We start from the raw sequence: 20,253 nt of genomic DNA, 5'->3' as shown, positions 1-20,253 counted from the left end.
ACACTTCTGATTATAACTTCACAACTTGTAATTTATGACTGCACTCATTCAGTGCCTCAGACACGTTAAAAATACTACTAAGTTGTGCTAAAAATAATCCAAAAGTTTCTGTTCTGTTTGGTGTTAAAGATATCTTAACAGTATCTTAGTTTCAAATAATGATAGTTAGCAATAGGTAAAAACAGTGTTTTTCTAAAAATACCCTTATCATATGTGGTTATTTAAATTATATATATATATAACTATAGCTATTATATATTATGATACTTGTACAAATATATTGACAGTGCTATAAGTTACCTAAATGTCATCATCTTGACTTTTAGCAACATATAATTGTGTAAGGTATTTATAACAGCACTGTATTATTAAATAGTATCTGGAGTTGCAGTAGTTTTTATCAGCACTGAGCCCTCAAAACCTTTTATTCTGAAGGGTAACAGAATTTTTATGTAAATATTTGACATATTTTCAATATTATTAATTCATTAATCTCAAGATACTGAATAAGCATTTCTTAACATTGTAAAGGAGTATTTTCATGAAATAAATAGTATCGACTATGTCAAAAATGTTAATAAGTATTCGAATCTCGTATTTCATTCAGTGATAAAGCCAAGCACTGCCTCTTAGTTCTGTGATTTTATTTCCCATTATTTTGCTTTCTGTGTTTATTTTTATTTTCGTATTTGTATTTAATAGAAATCCTTTAAGTGGTGACAATGTAATGTTTACCTAAACGTATAAATAACTTTAGTTAGGATAAAATATATTTGTATGACATAAATATAAAATTTCAAATAATGAAAAATTAAGGCATGAGGGTATTAAACTTGTAATGTTTTCTCACACCTAGTGTAATCTAATGTATGATTTGATCTGGTATTATCAACTTCAGAAGTCAGAGTTGTATACTTTGAAAAGTAATATTCAGTGTTCTCAATACAAACTTTTGAAGATAGAGTGAAAAAGCTTTTGGGGGGCATTTCTCACTTTTACATGAATTGTAGGAGACTATTTTAAGATTAAGACAGATTTCCAATACAGTGAAATTCTTTCTGCTCTTATACTGTATCCTGTGCAGAATATTCCTGGAATTAAGTAAACAAGCTTAAGTGGTGAATCAACAAATGTGACTAAGTTTCAAACAGTAGTAAATAGAAGCTGCCTATAACTCAGGTGAAACAGAGAAATAAGTAAGATTGAAAACTTTATTTACTCTGTAGGTAGAATATCTTTGCTTTCATTCATGTATGCATGCATTCATTTATAATTGCTTAGTCTTTAAAAGCCTAGGTTTTGTACTTGTCTGAGAACAATTTCATGGTTGGTTATCTGTCAGATTTTTACAACTTTCTAATGTCAGATTTTTATAACTTTTATAACTTTCTAATGCACAAAGAGGACATTCTAGGGATGACAATTTGTTGTGAACAACTCTAGGTGCAGGCTACTTTTTCAGTTGTTAAAGAGTAGAAATGAAGTTCAGTGACTTGTTCTACCAAGTGGTAGCGCCGCAGTAGGAACCTAGGTCTTCTAAAGCCAGTGTTATTAATTCATCTTGTAATCAGTCAAGATCTAGTCAGAAGCTAGAGCAGATTTGAACAGGGGTAGTATAACAAATTACTGGTAACAGGGATTAACTACTGAAAGCAGTTAAGAGAATTCAAAAGAATACAGGGAAAACAGGTGTAGAGAGCAGCCACTAAATGTAAGTGAAAGGGAGAGTAGCCAAGGGGGAACAACTTGGAAGACTCCCTCGACCCTCCTGAACTCCTGCTCTTCCAGGCCAGGCTGAGACTCAGATCCCATTAGGGCAGGTGTGGTTGTAGCCACTGGATGATACACACTTTCATGGAGGTGCCACAGACTAGGGCTGGAGAGCAAGAAGCCACTTGCTGGGGTACCAGTAACATTTGCTGGGGAGTTGCCCACTAGGATGCCAGTGAGACTTGCTGGAAAGCCACCTGCTGGAGCGCTGATGACACTCACTAGGATGCTACCCATTGGCATAAAAACAAGAAGGAAAAGCAGCAGAACCAGAAAGATAGGCACCTCACTTTGCAATATCCCTCCAGCATCATCACTGACAGGCCTGCTTGTGCCTGCTGACTACGGAGATATATTTATAGGGTCCAGCTCCAGTATCACAAAGCCGAGCAAAGATAGGTGAATTAGGAGCTGAGAGGCAATACATTGATAACCGGCATAACATTCTTAGCTCATGATGTACTACTTATGTTTCACATTTTACAGTTATGAGAAGCGATTGTAAAATATGTTACACTTTTTCCATCCACAATACTTAAGTTTCAGTTCTCAGCTCAGTTAGGAGCCATGCAGCATCTGAAAGACCAGTTGGAGCAACGGACTCGGATGATAGAGGCAAACATTCATCGGCAACAAGAAGAACTAAGAAAAATTCAAGAGCAGCTTCAAATGGTCCATGGTCAAGGGCTTCAGGTAAGTTATTACATTTGAATTCAAACAAAGCATGCTATTTGCATTTTAGCTTCTTAGGAAATTGACTTTTCTTAATTAAAAGTGAGATGCAAAAGATTCATTTCCTCAGTTTAGTTCAATAAATACTCATTTACTCAATAGGATTATTTACTCAATAGGATTGTATTAACAGTCTCTAAAGATGATTCATTCCTAAGAGTGTTTCCATCAGCATCCTTGTTTCTCCAGATTAGAGTCATCTTTTAGCAGGTTAATGTTTAGTAAGCTTTAAACCCATAACATCAAAATACTTTACATAGACTTTTAGGTACATGTAGGTACAGAATTTATGAATCAATCATCAATCATTTTTTTAAAAACATACTAGTAGGTGTGATTCAAATTAGTCTCATTTGGTCAACCAATAAGGCCACTCTAAAGTTATGTCTGTCCAAGGAGACTAAGACTTTGGTAAAAGGAAACTTTAAGTGAAGACTACTTCTATCTAATGCTGTGAATTATAAATGATGAGTGCTGCAGAGCTGCCAGTCCACAGACCTTTGAGTAGCTCTGAGTTAGGGTAACGCTAGCTGATATAATAATCCCCAACATGTAAAAATGTCAAACAAGTGGAGGTTTTGAAATTTATAACGCTTTTTCTGACAATTAGAAACATGATAGGGTTAGGGTGACTGGAAGAATGAGAATGAGTATCATGTTTTATTCAGTAATTATTTATTGCTCAGTGTTCATTCAGAATGACTTAGTCTTCTTGTTACTTGCGTTTTAAACTTAATTTTTAGCTGTTTTTTTTTAATGCTCTCGTTCTTTTTAACTTAAAAAGATCATTTCAATGTAATCTTTATTTTTAAAGATGTTTTTACAACAGTCAACCCCTGGATTGAATTTTGGTTCTGTTCAACTTTCTTCTGGAAATTCATCTAATATCCAGCAGCTTGCACCTATAAATATGCAAAGCCAAGTTGTTCAGACTAACCAAATTCAAAGTGGAATGAATACTGGACACATTGGCACAACTCAGCACATGATACAACAGCAGACTTTACAATGTATATCAAGTCAGGTAACGTTATCGAGTACAGTGGGCTGTGGAGTGTTCAGTGATTGAAATGTATGGTGTTGCTAAAACAAAAATAAAGCTTCATCTTGAACAATACCATATTTAAAACTTCACTAGTAATAATTAGAAACTATAGTATTGAGAGTGATAATTAAAATATTTTGAGCAAAATTGTTCTTAATTGTTGAACATTGAATGCTTTCAGTATTTTGACATTTAAAAATTTTGCAGTTTGCTTAAAATGAACATACGGACTAGTTCTGTGTGTTAAAAAAAAAAAAAAAAAAGGTTGACTTGCAAGTGTCTGACTAGGACATATGTTACCATAGGTGAAGAATGTATTGTTAGGGCAGTGATGGCTTAATCAACATTCTAGGAAATTTTGGTAATTGGTGTGCATCTGTGATTATAAATCTCAAGACTTCAAATGAAATATATAAAAATGTGTAATGTCAGTCACCTACTTTGGGTGTTTGAAGAAATTCTTCATGTATATTTCATATCATCCCTGTTAAGATCATGCTGCTTTTCAAAAGTCATAGCTTACCTTCCAGCAAGATACTGAAGGCTAATTCATTCTCAATGACTACAAGTTATTCCTTGACTTCTCCCAGAGTAATATGTTCTGCCACTTCTTTTTCTGTCATGTCAACTATTGTTAGAATGATGAGTAGTAGAATCATGCTTCCTGAATAAATTTTTTCAGGTAATCTATCTGTAAAATCTTCTCTTTTCTAGCAGAATCAACAGAATGTACTAAGCGGGCACAGTCAGCAAACATCTCTTCCCAGTCAGACACAGAGCACTCTTACAGCCCCACTGTATAACACTATGGTGATTTCTCAGCCGACGGCCGGAAGCATGGTCCAGATTCCATCTAGTATGCCACAAAACAGTTCCCAGAGTGCTGCAGTAACTACATTCACTCAGGACAGACAGATAAGGTAGTGGTCATATTTCATTAGTCATTCCAAAGATGTAAATTGTTTGATTAAAAAACAATACTTTTGGGCTTCCCTAGTGGTGCAGTGGTTGAGAGTCTGCCTGCCGATGCAGGGGACACGGGTTCGTGCCCCGGTCTGGGAAGATCCCACATGCCGCGGAGCAGCTGGGCCCGTGAGCCATGGCCGCTGAGCCTGCGCGTCCGGAGCCTGTGCTCCGCAACGGGAGAGGCCACAACAGTGAGAGGCCCGCGTACCGAAAAAAAAAACCCAACAAAAAAAACAATACTTTGATCTTTAAAAACGTGATTTTAATTTGTTGCTCACTCTTGAATTTGAAATAAAAACACAGAATGTATCCATTGTTTACTGACTTTATAATAAAAGAGTAAGAACAAGTTTTGTTTTGTTCAGAAATGTGCTAACAGATATTGTAGAATCCAAACTCTACAGCACACTGTTACACAAGTTTTATAATAGGGTTTGTCTATATCACTATAAAACTTGTATCATTTCAGTACAGATGCTGGTGAGTTGTCAGTGTAGTAACACTGGTTAGGGTGTTGGCTCCCATAGTTTATATATGGTACGGAGTAAGAGTAACTCACCTTTCTTGAGTTTTGTTAAGTACTGTACTACATGCTCAAAATATATTCTCTCATTTAATTTTTATTTTTTAAAAAAGTAGGTGTTAGGGTCTTTTATTTCCCAGGTAAGAATAAAGTGAGTTTTTAATAATTTGGTCAAGGGTCTATAGCTGTTAAGGGAGTGAAGAAGGGTATCTGAATTCAAGCCTGGGTGTCTGATTTCAAAGCTCAAGTGCTTTAACATATACTATGCTAAAGTTCTGTGGGCACTTCTAGAAAAACCGCCATCTGTGACTTATTTTAGTCATCCAAATAGCTGACTTAGAAACAAATATTATGAAGAAATACCCTTTTCGAATATTAGGAAGGAGTCTTTCAACAACTGTAGGATTTCTAGTCTTAATTATATTTTAAATACATTTTATTTTTTACTTATTTTAGTACAATATAAGTAGACTGCTGCTTTTATAATAAAACCTTGCTGTTGTATTAGACTGTGTAATAGATTTTATTAAAGTCCTATTAATAATTTCCAGAGAGTAAAGAAGCTGCAGGATTGCAGAAGCAATAAGAGCAGAGAGAAACTCATTTCTTCTCTTTGGAACTCAGTTCCTTCAAGTTAAAAAGTCCAGCTTTCAGCTTTGACTTCTGAAAGGAAGTATTATGAATATGCTTCACAGAAATATAGAGGACTAGTTTTAAAGCCTGAGGGAAAATCCATTAACGTAGAATGTTGACATGCATTTGGGAGGACAAAATTTAGCAATTATTTGTAGACAACTGTTTTTTGAAGGGGGAAAAACATACTTCAGCAAACATTTGAGTGCCTACTTAGATGAGTATGGCGCATTCTTTATCCCAGGAGAAAGATCAGACTAGTCAAAGCCATAGAAAGGTAAATAATCAGTATTGTTTGATGTGATAAATCCTTACTAGGTCTTTAGAAAGGAGGAAGTGAGCAGTTTTATGGATTGAGGCAAGCAGGTGAAGAGAAGAGTGTGGTCAGGGAAAAGCTTCAGGGAGGAGATACTTGACCTGAGTCTTAAAGAGCTTGGCTTTGGATATGCATGTGGCAAGGAGTCCAGGAGGGTGTTCTAGGCAAAGGTAGGAGTATATACAAAGCCACAGAAGTTAAGCCAAAGTAGATTGCAGACTCTTTTAGTGCCAGAGAGGGATGAGGTAGTCTCATAGTTTACCAGTGGGCAGTTGGACAATTCAGATACTAATTACTTTTAAGATTACAGAGAAATTAGTGCTTAGCACTTCTATGATTAAGCCACTTTGTAATGTTATTTGTTTCTTTGTGCTTTCTTTATAGGTAAATTTTTTACTATATATGTTTTTGCATTAAATAATGCATTTGGTCCTGAAGTATATAATATACAGTATTTTATTTTTAAGATTTGGAATGGATTCAGAATAGATTTATTTTGTCTTGTGGAGCATATAAAGTATGTATATGTGCTAAGTTTAATCGTAGTTATGTGCTTTGAACAGTTTGTAATTGCAGCTGTGTTATGCTAAATCGACGGTAGAGTCATGTCTCAATTTCATCACCGTGATGACCAGTGTTGGAAACTAACTTCATCTCACAGAAAAGGCAGATAGAAATAATATTGTTCCCTGAAGAGGCATCGTTTTTTGTTGTTGTTCTTTTATTAAAGACTGTGGAAGAAGGAAGGTGGGTGGGAGGGAATATTAGTGCATTGTAACACGGTGGGCACTCTGCTTCTTGATAAATTTATAAATTGAGTGTATTTTTATGTACTGTTAGGATGTCATTTAGTTTTGAATAATGTTTATAAGATATAGCTTGCAAAGTAGACATCTGTAAACCTAGAGAGTTTTTTAAAAATTCCCTTATGACCACTTTATTTTGATTAGTTTAAGTTTATTTTGATTAGCAAAATCATGTGTCACATATACCTACCTCCCAAGTACCTAGTAATTTTATAGAAAGAAAAAAGTTGATATTTTTAACAGGTTAAATTTTTTTTTATTGTGGTAGAATATACATAACATAATATTTACTGTGTTAACCATTTTCACATGTACAGTTCATTGACATTCGCACCATTGTGACAATCACTACCATCAATCACTAGAATTTTTTCTTCTTCTCAAACTAAAAATCTGTATCCATCAGACGATAACTCCTCACTTCTCTTCCCCCTAGCTCCTGGGAACCACCATTCTACTTTCTAAGCACATAAGTCTGTGACTTTGACTACTCTAGATACCTCATATAAATGGAATCATATAATATATGTCTTTTCTAACTGGCTCATTTCACTTGGCATGATGTCCTCAAGGTTCATCCATGTTCTAATATGTGTCAGCATTTCCTTCCTTTTTAAGGCTAAATAATATTCCATTGTAATGTATATATCACATTTTGTTGATCCATTCATCCACTGATGGACACTTGGGTTGTATCCATCTTTTGACTGTTTTGAATAGCTGCTATGAACATGGGTGTACAAGTACTTATTTGAGTCCCTGTTTTCAGTTCTTTTGAGTATATGTCCAGAATTGGAATTGCTGGATCATATGGTAGTTACATTTTTAATATATTTGAAAAAATACCATACTGTTTTCCATAGTGGATGAACCACTTTACATTCCCACCAACAGTGCACAAAGGTTCCAATTTCTCCACACCCTTATCAACACTTTGATAGTAGCCATCCTAATGGATGTGAAGTGGTATCTCCTAGTGGTTTTGATGTGCATTTCCCTAATGATTAGTGACGTTGAACCTCTTTTCAGTGCTTATTGACCATTTGTATATCGTCTTTGAAGAAATATCTATTCAAGACTCTTGGCCATTTTTTAATCAGAGTGTGTGTTTGTTGCTACACTGTAGGATTGCTTTATATTTTCTAGTTATTAACCCCTTATTAGATGTATGGTTTGCAAATATTTTCTCCCACTCTGTGGAGTGCCCTTTCACTGTGTTGATAGTGTCCTTTGATACATAAACATTTTAAATTTTGTTGTACAGTTTATCTATTTTTTCTTTTGTTGTCTGTACTTTTAGTGTCATATCCAAGAAATTATTGCCCGATCCAGTGTCATGAAACTTTCCCCCTATGTTTTGTTCCAAGAGTTTCATAGTTTCAACATTTATGTTTAGGTCTTTAATCCATTTTGAGTTAATTTTTATATATGACGTAAAGGTCAAATTTCATTCTTTTGCATGTGGATATCAAAAAAAAGTTTTGTATTTTTGTTTGTGATCACTTCATTTTGCTCTACACATTTTTGTTTCACTGATATCCCAAAGGGAATCTTTAAAAACATGAAACAAAATTGGAACGTCCAGCTTTTAATATGGCAGTATTAAAAGGGGATTATCTTAGAGTTATACCCTATCAGTTCATTGGCAATATCATGGGTATTATCTTAGAGAAATGTTCAGCCCACCGCCTTTCATAATGTATACCTTGTACTTCTGACTCCCTTTCCCGTTCTTTCCTCCTAGCAGATTTTCTCAAGGTCAGCAGCTTGTGACCAAGTTAGTAACTGCTCCTGTAGCCTGCGGGGCGGTCGTGGTGCCCAGCGCTATGCTCATGGGTCAGGTGGTGACTGCCTACCCTACCTTTGCTCCACAACCGCCGCAGTCACAGACACTGCCGGTCCCACAGCAGCAGCAGAATTCCCAGGAACAGCAACTCCCTGCAGTGCAGCAGCCACCGCAGGCGCAGCTGGCTCAACCGCCGCAGCAGTTTTTACAGGTAATCCTCCCCGTGGGGAAGCTGTCCCAGACCTGTTTACTTTTATGGAGTGAAATTAGGGATTAAAGGAACATTTTTTAAATGATCTGAGAAGTCCATAAAGGCTCATTGTACGACTTAAATTTATATAAAGACAGAAAGCTTATCCCAGTTGGCTATTTTTTCTTCTCTTGTTCTGTCTTTGGAAAACCTTTAACCTTGCTGTGGAGATACCCCACTGTCTGAACCGCTGGATAGAGTAAGTGGCTGCTTCTTGCCCATATCAAGGTACTTTACATAGAGCTTTCTCTGGCTAGAGTTTCTGGAATTCAAGCAAAGGCACCTTTCTCTGTTCTCTTGTTTTCCTAGTGGCCCATCAAGCTGTACTCTCTACAGGGCAGAGGTGTTGAAAGGGATTTTTTTTTTAATTAGTTTAGGCATTATCTTAAATTATTTTATTGGATTAAATTTTATAGTGACTTTTTGGTAATATATTAACATCAGAGGAGATATACTGTGGAGGCAGAGGCTGTGCTGAGATTGAGTCACTGCTGTACCACATACTTCGTGAACTTTGGCAGGTTACTCAACTTGCTAAAATTCAGTTTCCTCATCTGTAATATGGAGGTGCTAGTAGTTAATATCTCATGGGTAAAAGAAGCATGCAAATCACTGAGTATGGTGTAAGGCACATAACTAGCTTTATTTTATGACCACTGTCTTGATAAATATGTTAATAGACACTCAGATTAACCAAAATGCAGACACAGATCTCATGTGGGTATATCAGACAGAAGCTACTTATCTAAAGGGTGCAGAACAAAGTCACCTAGATCGGGATCCTCAGCAAAGAAATCAGCAGGACAAATTTCTGGACCTCAGTACCCTCATTGGGGGTACACAGTAGCATACTGTGACATCTGGAAATCCAACTTTTTCCTTACTGGTCTAAAAGGCCAGCGATTTTGAATGTAGGCTAAACCTAGATTTGTGCTGGATACCATTCCATGTATGCCAAGTACATATCATCAGTTTTAAAGTTATACAGCACATGGTATGATTAGAAGATTCAGTGTTATACTGTATACTCAGACATAAATACAGTGTTAATTTATCGCCATTGGTGTTCTGGTACAAATATAATTCTGAACTTGGTGATGTGCTAAAACTAAAAGAGGTTAGTTCCCTAAATATCTCTGAGAATCATACAACCCCTTAGACCTTAAGCCTACAGTGCAGCCATTAATGACTGGGCTAGCTATTGTTACAAATGAATTAATGACAAGAATTTATAATAAGTTATAAACTATTCTCTAGGGGAAATGTATTCAATGAAAATTAAGCAAAAGCTTAGAAAGGGAGAAGACTTGCCTTAAGAGCTCAGTTTTCTAAGTCTCTCAGGGAACGAGGGCTCTTAAAAGAATGAACATTCTCTTCCACTTCTAAAAAACATTCCAAAGACATGGGACCACTAAAGAAATAAGATAGGCAATACCCTTTAGAAATACACTCATATGTAGATAGAAATACACAATTTGTCTTTTCTGGTTATATAACACCTAGTTCCAAAGTGTACCTCTGTTGTAACCCTGTAAGGCTCATAAATATCCTGAGTTCTTTATCTTACAAAAGCTTTTCCTAATAACAAAGGGAAAAAGAAAATGTCTCCAGGTCCTTAGCAAAGCTTAATGGCCTTAAAGTTTCAAAGATCTGTCCTTTTGTGTGCATGTGCAGGTGTCCTTCGTATACATTTGCAGAAATCACCCATCACAGTTCCAGTTTAAAATTATGAACCCTGCATCAAGATGTATTGTCAGTAGTGAGGAAAGACTTTCACTTTCTTTTGGCTAGTTTCCTTTCTATCTCTAGAAGGAGCAATTAGGCAAAAGAAACTGAAGTTCATGGACTTAACATTTGCCCAAGGCCACACAGCTAATAAATAGCAGAGCAAAACTCAAAGCCAGGGCTTCTGACTTCAGATTGCCCGCTCGTTTTTTGTTTTGCTTTTTCTTTGTTACATCATACTGCTACCTATAGGACATAAGTCTCTGACTTTGCCTGCCCTCATTTTTATGGTACTTTTAAATAATAATAATGTTTATATTTAATCTTCACAAAAAACCATTGTGGGAGGTACTGTGATTATCCTTATTTTGTGAATGAAGAAGCTGAGGCCCAGAGATGTAAATAGCTTGACCAAGTTACACATCGGGTAAATGGGGCAGCCAGAGTTTGAACCCGGGCAGTGTACCTCAGGGCCCATGCTCTTGGCCACTGAACTGCTGCTCTCACCAATCAAAAAGCCTGTGCAGAAGGTGTTGTCTGTTTGACCTCAGAATGTTCATGCTTCATATGCTCTTAGCGATGCTTAAATTGTATCGTCTGTTTAAAATGTGGTCTTTAGGACATATAAAGTGAAAGACTATGTGTGGTTTGCCTCAGAGCATAGATTGCTTTCTGCACCATAAAACCTCTAGCTCAGTTTCCTTTTAAAAAATGAAATTCTGTTATACTTTCAGGAAGAGGGAAATCCTCATTAGCATTTTCCAAAATACCATTTTTAAATGAGAAAGCAAAACTTATGTACAGATTTTGTCCCTGCGGAGAGTGGAAAAGTTGACTAAATCTTAATGTAGACAGTATAGTGGGGGTAAAGCAGTGTTGCATAATCCATTTGTTTTTTTAGACTTCTAGATTGCTCCACGGGAACCCTTCAACTCAGCTTATCCTCTCTGCTGCATTTCCACTACAGCAGAGCACTTTCCCTCAGTCACATCACCAGCAACACCAGTCTCAGCAACAGCAGCAACTGAATCGGCGCAGGACTGACAGTTTGACTGATCCTTCCAAGGTTCAACCACAGTAGCACACACGCTTCCTTTCTGCCCTCAAGGGAGGAAGGGGGTGGCCCATAAAAGAGTTGCTCGGATGATCTGAGGATAGGATGAAAAGTTCCAGTGGTTTCATGAGATGCAGTATTGAGTGTTCTAGTTCCTGGAATTAGTTAGCAGAGAAAATGCTGCCTCGTGCTGCGGATGTGCATTAAATACCAGCCAGCAGGAGATGATCATAGGGCCATAGCCAATTCTGACAGTGTTTTACTTGCCCAGATATTTTTTGATGGAAAAAGAGTATATTGCCAAATGTTAAGAAACTCAGCTATGAAACGTGACCTCCAGTGAATAAGAAAGGCACTAACAATGTTAGTAACTTTGAGTGGTTCTGTGCCTGTTTTCAAGTGTTACAGAGGATACACCACTGCCATGTCAGGGGTTTGCTTACAATGATGCCATGAAGACAGTCCAGTAGACTCAGTAGGCCCCCTTCCCCAACCCCTCTCCCTTTTTGGATAATGATGGAATAGTAATTAATTTCAGAATGTTGTATGAGTTTAAATTCTCTATGTACAGATGCTGTAAAAATAATATTATGTATATGTCTGGATAAAAGGAGAGAAAGCAAAACATTTTGTATGCTGCATGAAAGCATTATCTCATTTAGGTATGAGTACGTTTCCTTAGATTCTGACACCATGTGCAAACTAATACATCCTCTCTTCTCTTTTGTTTACCATACAGTAGTGTTCTCTTCAGTTTCCGGGGCACAAGTCTTTTTTTGTTCATACTTTGGCTGTGATGTCACAGTTTGTTCAGTGAGGTATGATGTGCTGCTGGGAATGAATTTTTTTTTTCAGGTTAAATTATTTGAAACAGGATTTTCAAGTTACTCAGAAATATCCCTCATTTCATTATTTTTCAATTATGTTTGAAAATAGGATTTGCACTGCTTTATTTTAAGATGGTTGGGAGTTTTGATCACATATTTTGATCTAGTTCATAGTTGGAAATAGTTGTGTAAATGGTTTTTAACAAGCCTGAAAGTAATTTCAAGAATGTTTCAGTTATAGGAGTGAATTTGCACACAAAATATTTTAGGCACTTTTTAACATTCTCACTGGTGGGAATTTTAACTTTTAGGATTTGTTGGAACCTTTTTATTATCCCCACAATTTCAGTGCTTCTTTTAGTCAGAAATGATTCAGGGTTATTTGAGGAAAAAACAAAAAACAAAAAAACAACCCATTGTGCCTTGATTTTGATTCAGGTGATAACTCACCATCTTGAACTCATCGTCTGGTTTCAGTAGCAGTTTTGAAATCTTGGTACATTTTTAATAGCATGTGGGTGTCAGTGCCATTAAGTTTCTAATGAAGACTGCTTTGAGTCTCTTGGTTTAGAGGTACAAATAATTTCGAAATAAAAGATGACATCCTAATGATACATCAGAGTTACTAATGTAATCACAAAGTTGTTTTGCTAAATCATCATTTTCCTTAAAGCTATGTAGTCATTTAGGAATTACCAGTAAATATTTGCTCTATGTGATCTTAAAATCCTGTGAAGAAAAAAGAAGGGGGGGTAGGAATTGGCTTTGCCTTCACTACAGCACTAGAATATTGTAGCTCACATGCTTCATAAACATGAACTAAGATTTCATTTGTTAATACATTCTTAAGGTAGTAAGTTCCAACCAGAATTACATACATTAAAAAAAAGCATTTTATAGATTTTATGGTACTAATAATTAAATTTATAACTACAGAACAAAGGAAAATTAATGGGAAAATGTCCTGTTAGAATATCAAAAATTATTACTGAGGAAAGGGAAGACAGCAAGCTATAATAAATCAAAACTGACCTTAAAAGAAAATGTGTAACAGAATTGAGGTTGTTAAATAGAAAAGATTTCAGCAATGAAAATAATCTAGTACAGAATTGCTAGATAAAGGAGTCAGGGGAACTCTCAGTCAGTTCTTAAGACTTTTCTGTTCTCAGCTTTGCTATCATCCTTAAGGGGTATACTTTGTCTTTCTGTAGCAAACCATGCCTGGCCACACATAAACTAGAAAATTAATGTTGAAAACAACCAAAGAGACTTGGTACCTACCCTTCTACAAAAGAAGTGTTACTAGATGCCAATCAGTAATTAACATATCAAGGAGCTCCTCTTCTAGCTAAATGAACATCTGACTTTCTCATGAATGTCAAGAATAAATGTCAGAATATCTGTGTACTTGAGCATATGTACACGTGGACAACATTGATGTTGTAGAGTATGGCAACAGTATTTTTTTCCCCTTTCAAATTGCCTTTCTTAACCTTATCATGCCATTCCATATATATCTGAGTTGTGCCTCATTTATTTATTGGCAATATGTAGTGATACAGATTTAGCAAACGAAAGATATGATGAACTATTAAGGTTTATTTTCTAAGTCCCATATATAAAAAGAAAGATGGTGAACCGTGAGTACTGTGTACTTAGGTTAACACAAGCAAAATATAAGACAAGCCACAAGGTAAATCTGTAGACTGTTTATGCACATTCTCCTCCCCCAGTCCCTTCAAGCATTTTTGCATCTTCACAAATATTTGGGAAAGAAAATTAGACAAGATTTTGCTTTATAATTTCTGCTGTTCCTCACAGCTCATTTTTTTCCTGCTTAGAATTGGTTGCTACACTTAAAGGAGCAGCTTTTCTTTTGCTGTCAGAATGAAATGTTGGATCAGAAGAGCTAGTAACTGCCTCTCAGCTCCTCCTTTAACTTTGTTTTCCTCCTGCTTCCCTGGAACTTGGACTGCAAAGCAGTCCCTGTCCCCTCCTCCATGAATTGAGACTTGAGCATTCTGATGAAGATTCAGCAGTTGCCTGTTCTTCATTCATTTCTGTAGCCAAAGTTGTTAATTAAAATCCAAATCTAAGTCATGAAAAAATACCAAATAGGAACACCTTTCAACTACTTAAAAATCTTATCTTCCCTCTGCTTTACTCTCATAGATACTCGGTTTTTCTTAAAGAACACTTGATTCTGGGTGGCAGTCATTAGGTGTTATCTTCTTTGGACTGCTGTGGCACTGGGTGAGTCACTGTTCTCACAAGTACCAGTGAGGACTGTCAGGGTTCATGAAGTTGCTGCTGCGAGTGGCGTCAGACCAGAACCAAGACACTCAAAAGCACTTCAGTTTTTGAGTGAAAATATTGGCAGAAAAGCAAATATGGGGGAAGATGGGGGTAGCGTGTGAGTAAATACTACAGTTCAGTCTCCCAACTCCGTCCCAAGTTGAGGGGGTAATTTGAGTCCTGTGCTCTGCTTTGTCACGTAAATCTGGTATAGGAATGTACTAGTAATAAAAGGACGCCAGTGACTTTGAATAGTTTGTTGTAGAATTCTCAGTGTAGATTCGTGAAAGTTGTATTTCTTCAGAAGTGCTTGGGTTGTTGGTCATTGCCTTAAAGCGGTCTGCTTGCAGTTAGTTAAGGACACTGTTTGTTGAACCCTTGTTCAAGAAGCCTTAGGAAGGGGCCCCTTAAAATAGTACTCTATTTGCCGGCTCTACACAGACAGGTGAAAATTATTTTAAACTGGAAGTTACTCAACGTGTTTTAAAATGTCTCCACGACATTGAGGTAGCCTATTTTTTTTTTTTTGGTGGACTGCAAATAGCATTTTGCTCTGGTATTGCTCATTTCTACTTTTTTTCTTTTCCTATATTTCTCTGGTAATTGAAAGTTTGTTGAGAAACATTTGTGTAAAACTCATTCAAGTCTATAACCTTTCCAATGTCTGTGACCCTGTTCTTAGTCCCTCGGGAGTCAGTGTTGGAAGGTATAAACACTGGATATTATTATTGCTGAGTGAGTCTAGCCAGGAATAAGCTGATTGGAACTTTTAAACAGAGGAAAAGAAACAGCACAAAGGCACTTGCCGTTTTATAGTGATTGGAGGAAAAGAGTCTTTTGTTTGGGGTGGGTGAGCATTCTTCTAAAAGGAGCTTCTGAAGTAATTGCAAAGGAAAAGAGTTGACTATTTTTATAGCATATTTAATATATTTGTATATAACTATGAATATAATAGGAACCCTTCACATGCCTCCCCACTTTTCTAATTTACTTCCCCTTTTGCCATAGCTCTAGCTTAGCCTCATCCGCATGGGGAATGTGCCTATTGTCAGCCTACCAAAAGATAGTGCTGCTGCTTTCTGAGACAGGTGAGAAGACCCAACTCTCATGCCTGGGGATCCTTTATATAGGAATAGCACACACTTCGCAGACAACACACCACAGTCTAAAAGCATCATTTTGAAAGGTAACAAGCACTTTATTGCAATTACTCATTTTGATAAAGTTTATTATCTTAGATATTACCATTTCTAAAGGATCCCCAAATCATCACTTAGGTGAAATTTTTAAATGACACATTTCTGAGAAATGTTTAGATCCAGTGAACCATAGTAGGTTTATGGGAGTGATTTCATGGTAGCCAAATGAACTTTGACTTTTGTTTTGAATGTGGTGGAGTCAAGAGACTGTGGATGCCTAGCTCCATTTAGACACTATTGTAAACCTATCTTGCCTATCGTGTGGACACCAAAAGAGACCAATGAGCCTGTTTATTTTCAGAGGTCTAGGAGAATTGCATCAGTGTGAATAGATGTATAGAACTAACCTAAAAGTGATTGGTAGTCATATTTTAGAATACAGTAATTTCAAGAATTATTCTGGGTGTTTTAAATGTGCTCTGAAATGTTGGCATGTCATTTCAGTGTTTCCATTTGAATTGCTCTTGTAATATTTTTGCACAGAAAGGACTGAGAAAGACTACTTTGGTTGAAGAAAAGAAAAAAAAATAATAATTTGGTCATATTTTAATGTCTCCTGTGGAAACACTGGGGATGAATTTTGTTGGTACAGTTATTAATTCAGGATGTTTGAAACAGTATTGAACAGCTCACAAGAAATTAAGCAAACGTGGATATTAAAAATTAAAACTTTCTTTCCATGTGACTGTTTTGCATACTTTTTCCCCATGTCATAATTTAACACTACATTCCTTGTTTTTATTAAATAAAATAATACTTTGCAGGTTCTGTTTTTGAGTATTTAACAATATTTTGTAAGCTGCCTGAGTTTTCCTAGGGAAACGTTCTTTAGCGAAATAGTTTATGAAGAAGTATTAAGTGAAAGTCCATCACCACCACCACCAGCAAATACTGAGGTGCTGCATTAAGTGACAATCAAAATAGTATTTATGGGAGAATTTAGAAAGTGGTTTTTAAAGAAGCAATTGCTTTGAAAGCAGTTCTCTGGGTTTCTTGAATAAAAATGGCTAAATGTATTTATTTATATTTTTAAATATCTTTGTGTTCTGTTTTCTCATCAGAGTGATTTCACAGCGTATTTAATTGTGGTTTGTTTTGTTTTGCCTTGTAATCTTCTATGTGGAGGACTGGCTCTTCCTATCTGGGGTGCAGTCCTTAGCCCTCGCGACGCCTCTTCATGGCGATCGGAACCTGTTCCACTTCAGGACAGCAGTGGAGCCCCAGTCCAGATGCCCCTGTGCTTCCCTGCTGTTCTCAACTTAGATAGGAAACAGTAAAGGTAACTCCTTTCAAATCTGCTTCATATAGCTCCAACTTTTTTCTAGTTTCACTTGCTGCCTTTTCTATTTTATGGGCACTTTTAATATAACTTCCCCAACACAGCCAAACGCCAGTATGACGGAACCCAAAACACGCGCTGCCTGTTTTGCCCATTTGGGAAAATGTTATTAAAACAGTCAGCATCTTCTAATGGCCATCACTATCATATCCATATTAAAATCTAAAGTCCTTAAATATAGGTGGAATACTGCAAACTCTTCTACAAAAAATATTTGCTGTGTTTACATAGTGTAATGTTGCTTGGTCCTTTAAAAACAAAGCCACACCAAACCTCCATACACAGCATTGTCCAATAAAGCAGCGTTTGAACATTTGAGGCCTAGAAATTTGAGGATACTTCTTGCTGGTCTGTATTGGAACAGAATTCCCCACCTTAGGGCTCCCAGAGTAGTTCTTGAGTCCCACAGCCCAGGTCCAGAGCACACTCTAGCTTTTGGGATCCCTTAAAGGAGGTCAACCACAAGTTGGATTTAATGATATAAAAATGTTTCTTGACTCTAAGGGTTAAATTGGAGATATGATGTTTTTAAATGTATGCTTTTTAGTTTCTGAGGAAACAAACAGTAACATTGCTTTAAAAACTACATTCAGATGTTTTATAATGTGTATTTTGAGTTGGCCTATACTGGTACAGATTCACTGCTGGCAATGGTTGTACTAATACTAAAGAGTTAAAATGTTAGGAAAGCTCTGTTATCTTCAGACTGATGTATTATGTAACCAGACAATGACCATCAAGCAAAAAGAAAAAGAATTTGGCCAGGAAATGTCCTTTTCCTTTATAGATGTCAGCCAGAACAGCTGTAATTTAGATCATCCTAGAATTACTCTGAAATCTGTTTTATCATGGTGTAAGTTGGGGAAGGTGCTCAGTATGGCACTTGCACATTCATTCTATGTAAAGACTGAAGCCCAAAGACAAGTTAAATTCAGTGCTGTACTGAAACCAGTTAGTGCAAAAAAAAAAGAGAAAGTTTTATCTCTGTAAATTTTTAATTGTTAAATTTAACATCAGTTGGTAATTGTAAAAACACACACCAAATTCTTTCTAATGTTCTGTGTGGTTCTTAGTGTACTACTCTTGACATTGATGTGTCCTTACTGCTTGGTTCTTGGTTTTAAATTAAAATTAGATATAGCCTGTCATTTTTCCTTCTGAAAGGGTGGAGCTATAAATGGCTAAGAATACCTTTTTTTCCTAAAGCAAACATTTCATTGAAATCCAGATTGATTTACAAAAACAAGACTGACATTTTCCAAGTAGTATCTTCAGCCCAAATCCTAAATTACACAGAAGCACAATGGGATAATGAGTGGTTTCAACGGTGCTATAATAGGTTCTCTGCTGATTTTCATGAGCTATGTTTGGAAATTCAATATTATATAAAATGCGGATCATTTTGTTACTTGTGTAATATTGCCTTTTTAATTTGGTATTACAATTGGTCACACTTGCTTCTCAAAGCTGTCCTTTGAGAACAGGTAAAGTGTTATTAGCCTACCTCCACCCAGGCCTCTTGCTGTATGATCATTTTTCCAGGTTATGATGTGCACAGTTTTTAAAAACTGTATGTACTATTATAATGCTCTTTCCCATACTCTTGTAATGTATTCAGAACCTAAAATTATAGCAAAAGAGCCAAGCAGTAGCATTGAGTTTTTTTTATAAATGTAAAATTAATTAGATTCAGACTTTGTTTCCTTATTCAGTTTTAAAAATAAAAAATACCTCAGTGCTATGTTTTCCAGTATCACCTGCATTTCTCAAAGAAATAACACCTGCTTTATGTGGCACATAACTTGTAAGAATCACATTATTTTGGATTTTAAAGAATATTAAATATTTTAAAAGCACTACCAATGACATTTTCCTCTTTTATTCAGCAATGGAGTGTAACTGCATTAGCAATATTTACCTTGTAGCTAAGGTCTGAGCTGCCAAATTCTCTGAGTAAGTTGTGTCCTGTTACAAGATTGCGGTGCCTCAGAAAGCTTCGCTGTTATTCGCCGTTACGCTGGTGCTGGGACCAGGCGGCCTGCACTTCCAGGTATGGGCTATGATGGTACCAGCTACTTTCTAACAAGGAATTATCCTTTCTATTCTTGGAAAAGAAATAATGCAATTCCTCACTTACTCTGTTTGTAATAATCTAAGGCAGTATTAGGGGTATTTAACTACAGAGAATTCTGGTGTAGTTTCAGGATTTAACCTGAGATTTCTTTGAAGTGCTTTATCTTAACTCATGGACATTGTGGTTTTTTTACCCTGTAACACACTTTTCATGGTAGAGAACTCCTTAAAAGTTTCTAAAAATGACTTTTTCAGAAATACGTGAACTGCTGCTTTTTAACTGACACTTTTAGATCTCCTCACAGTAATGGTTCCTACCGCAGAATGACTGCTGTATTGAGAATGCTGGGTGATTAACGAGATTATTTCACAATCTGTTCAAGTTACAAATGACTGTACATTGTGAACTTCGTAGTAGCTCAGTAAACCTGACTTGCTCTGGGTCTGCTATTACTTCACACAAGGAACATGTGGGAGTTTCTATAGAACTGTCCCCTCAGGTCTCTAGAGGCTTCTGATGGCAGTGTTATTGCATATGGTAATAGAGCATATGAGGCTGGGAGAAAACAGTTATGCTGCTTGGACGGAACAATTAGTACTCAAGTTAGAAGAGACTTACTTAAATGACAGTGATTACTGAAGTTGCTATGATAACATGAGGTGCCCTTCACCATAATCAGTGATTATGGTCTCTAGAAGTAAACTGTCTGGCTTGACTCCCTGCTCTACCATGTAACCCTGGATGAGTTAACCCTTTTTTTTTTTTTTTTAACTTTTTATTAGTAGCTACTCCCTCACAGAACTGTGTGAAGGTTAAGACAGTGCTTTAGAACAATGCTTGGCTACTGTTTTTTATATATCAACTTTAGAAACTGGTCTATAAATGTTAATGATTTGATAAATTACAAAGTTAT

At 36.4% G+C, this 20,253-nt stretch overlaps 1 protein-coding gene across 10 annotated transcripts in view; it reads left to right on the top strand.

The window, feature by feature from the left end:
* The window catches only part of CLOCK (clock circadian regulator), a 135,839-nt gene extending 116,756 nt beyond the window's left edge, over positions 1–19,083 (top strand). For 4 of the 10 annotated variants that reach the window (XM_082606493.1, XM_082606492.1, XM_082606490.1 and 1 more), the window contains 5 exons: positions 2,311–2,463; positions 3,317–3,526; positions 4,262–4,467; positions 8,536–8,788; positions 11,454–19,082. In XM_082606493.1, the coding sequence (XP_082462619.1) occupies positions 2,311–2,463; positions 3,317–3,526; positions 4,262–4,467; positions 8,536–8,788; positions 11,454–11,633 (1,002 nt within the window). In that variant the 3' untranslated portion in view covers positions 11,634–19,082. Of the gene's footprint in view, positions 1–2,310; positions 2,464–3,316; positions 3,527–4,261; positions 4,468–8,535; positions 8,789–11,453 lie in introns of all 10 variants that reach the window. The other 6 variants (XM_082606497.1, XM_082606495.1, XM_082606496.1 and 3 more) reach the window with 6 other exon arrangements.
* The last annotated feature ends 1,170 nt before the right edge of the window (positions 19,084–20,253 follow it).

Source organism: Mesoplodon mirus (assembly GCF_964341445.2).
Source record: "Mesoplodon mirus genome assembly, chromosome: 2".
Classification (NCBI taxonomy): Eukaryota; Metazoa; Chordata; class Mammalia; order Artiodactyla; family Ziphiidae; genus Mesoplodon; species Mesoplodon mirus.
The sequence above is the reverse complement of the archived record's forward strand: the minus strand, read 5'-3'. Positions and strand labels throughout refer to the sequence as shown.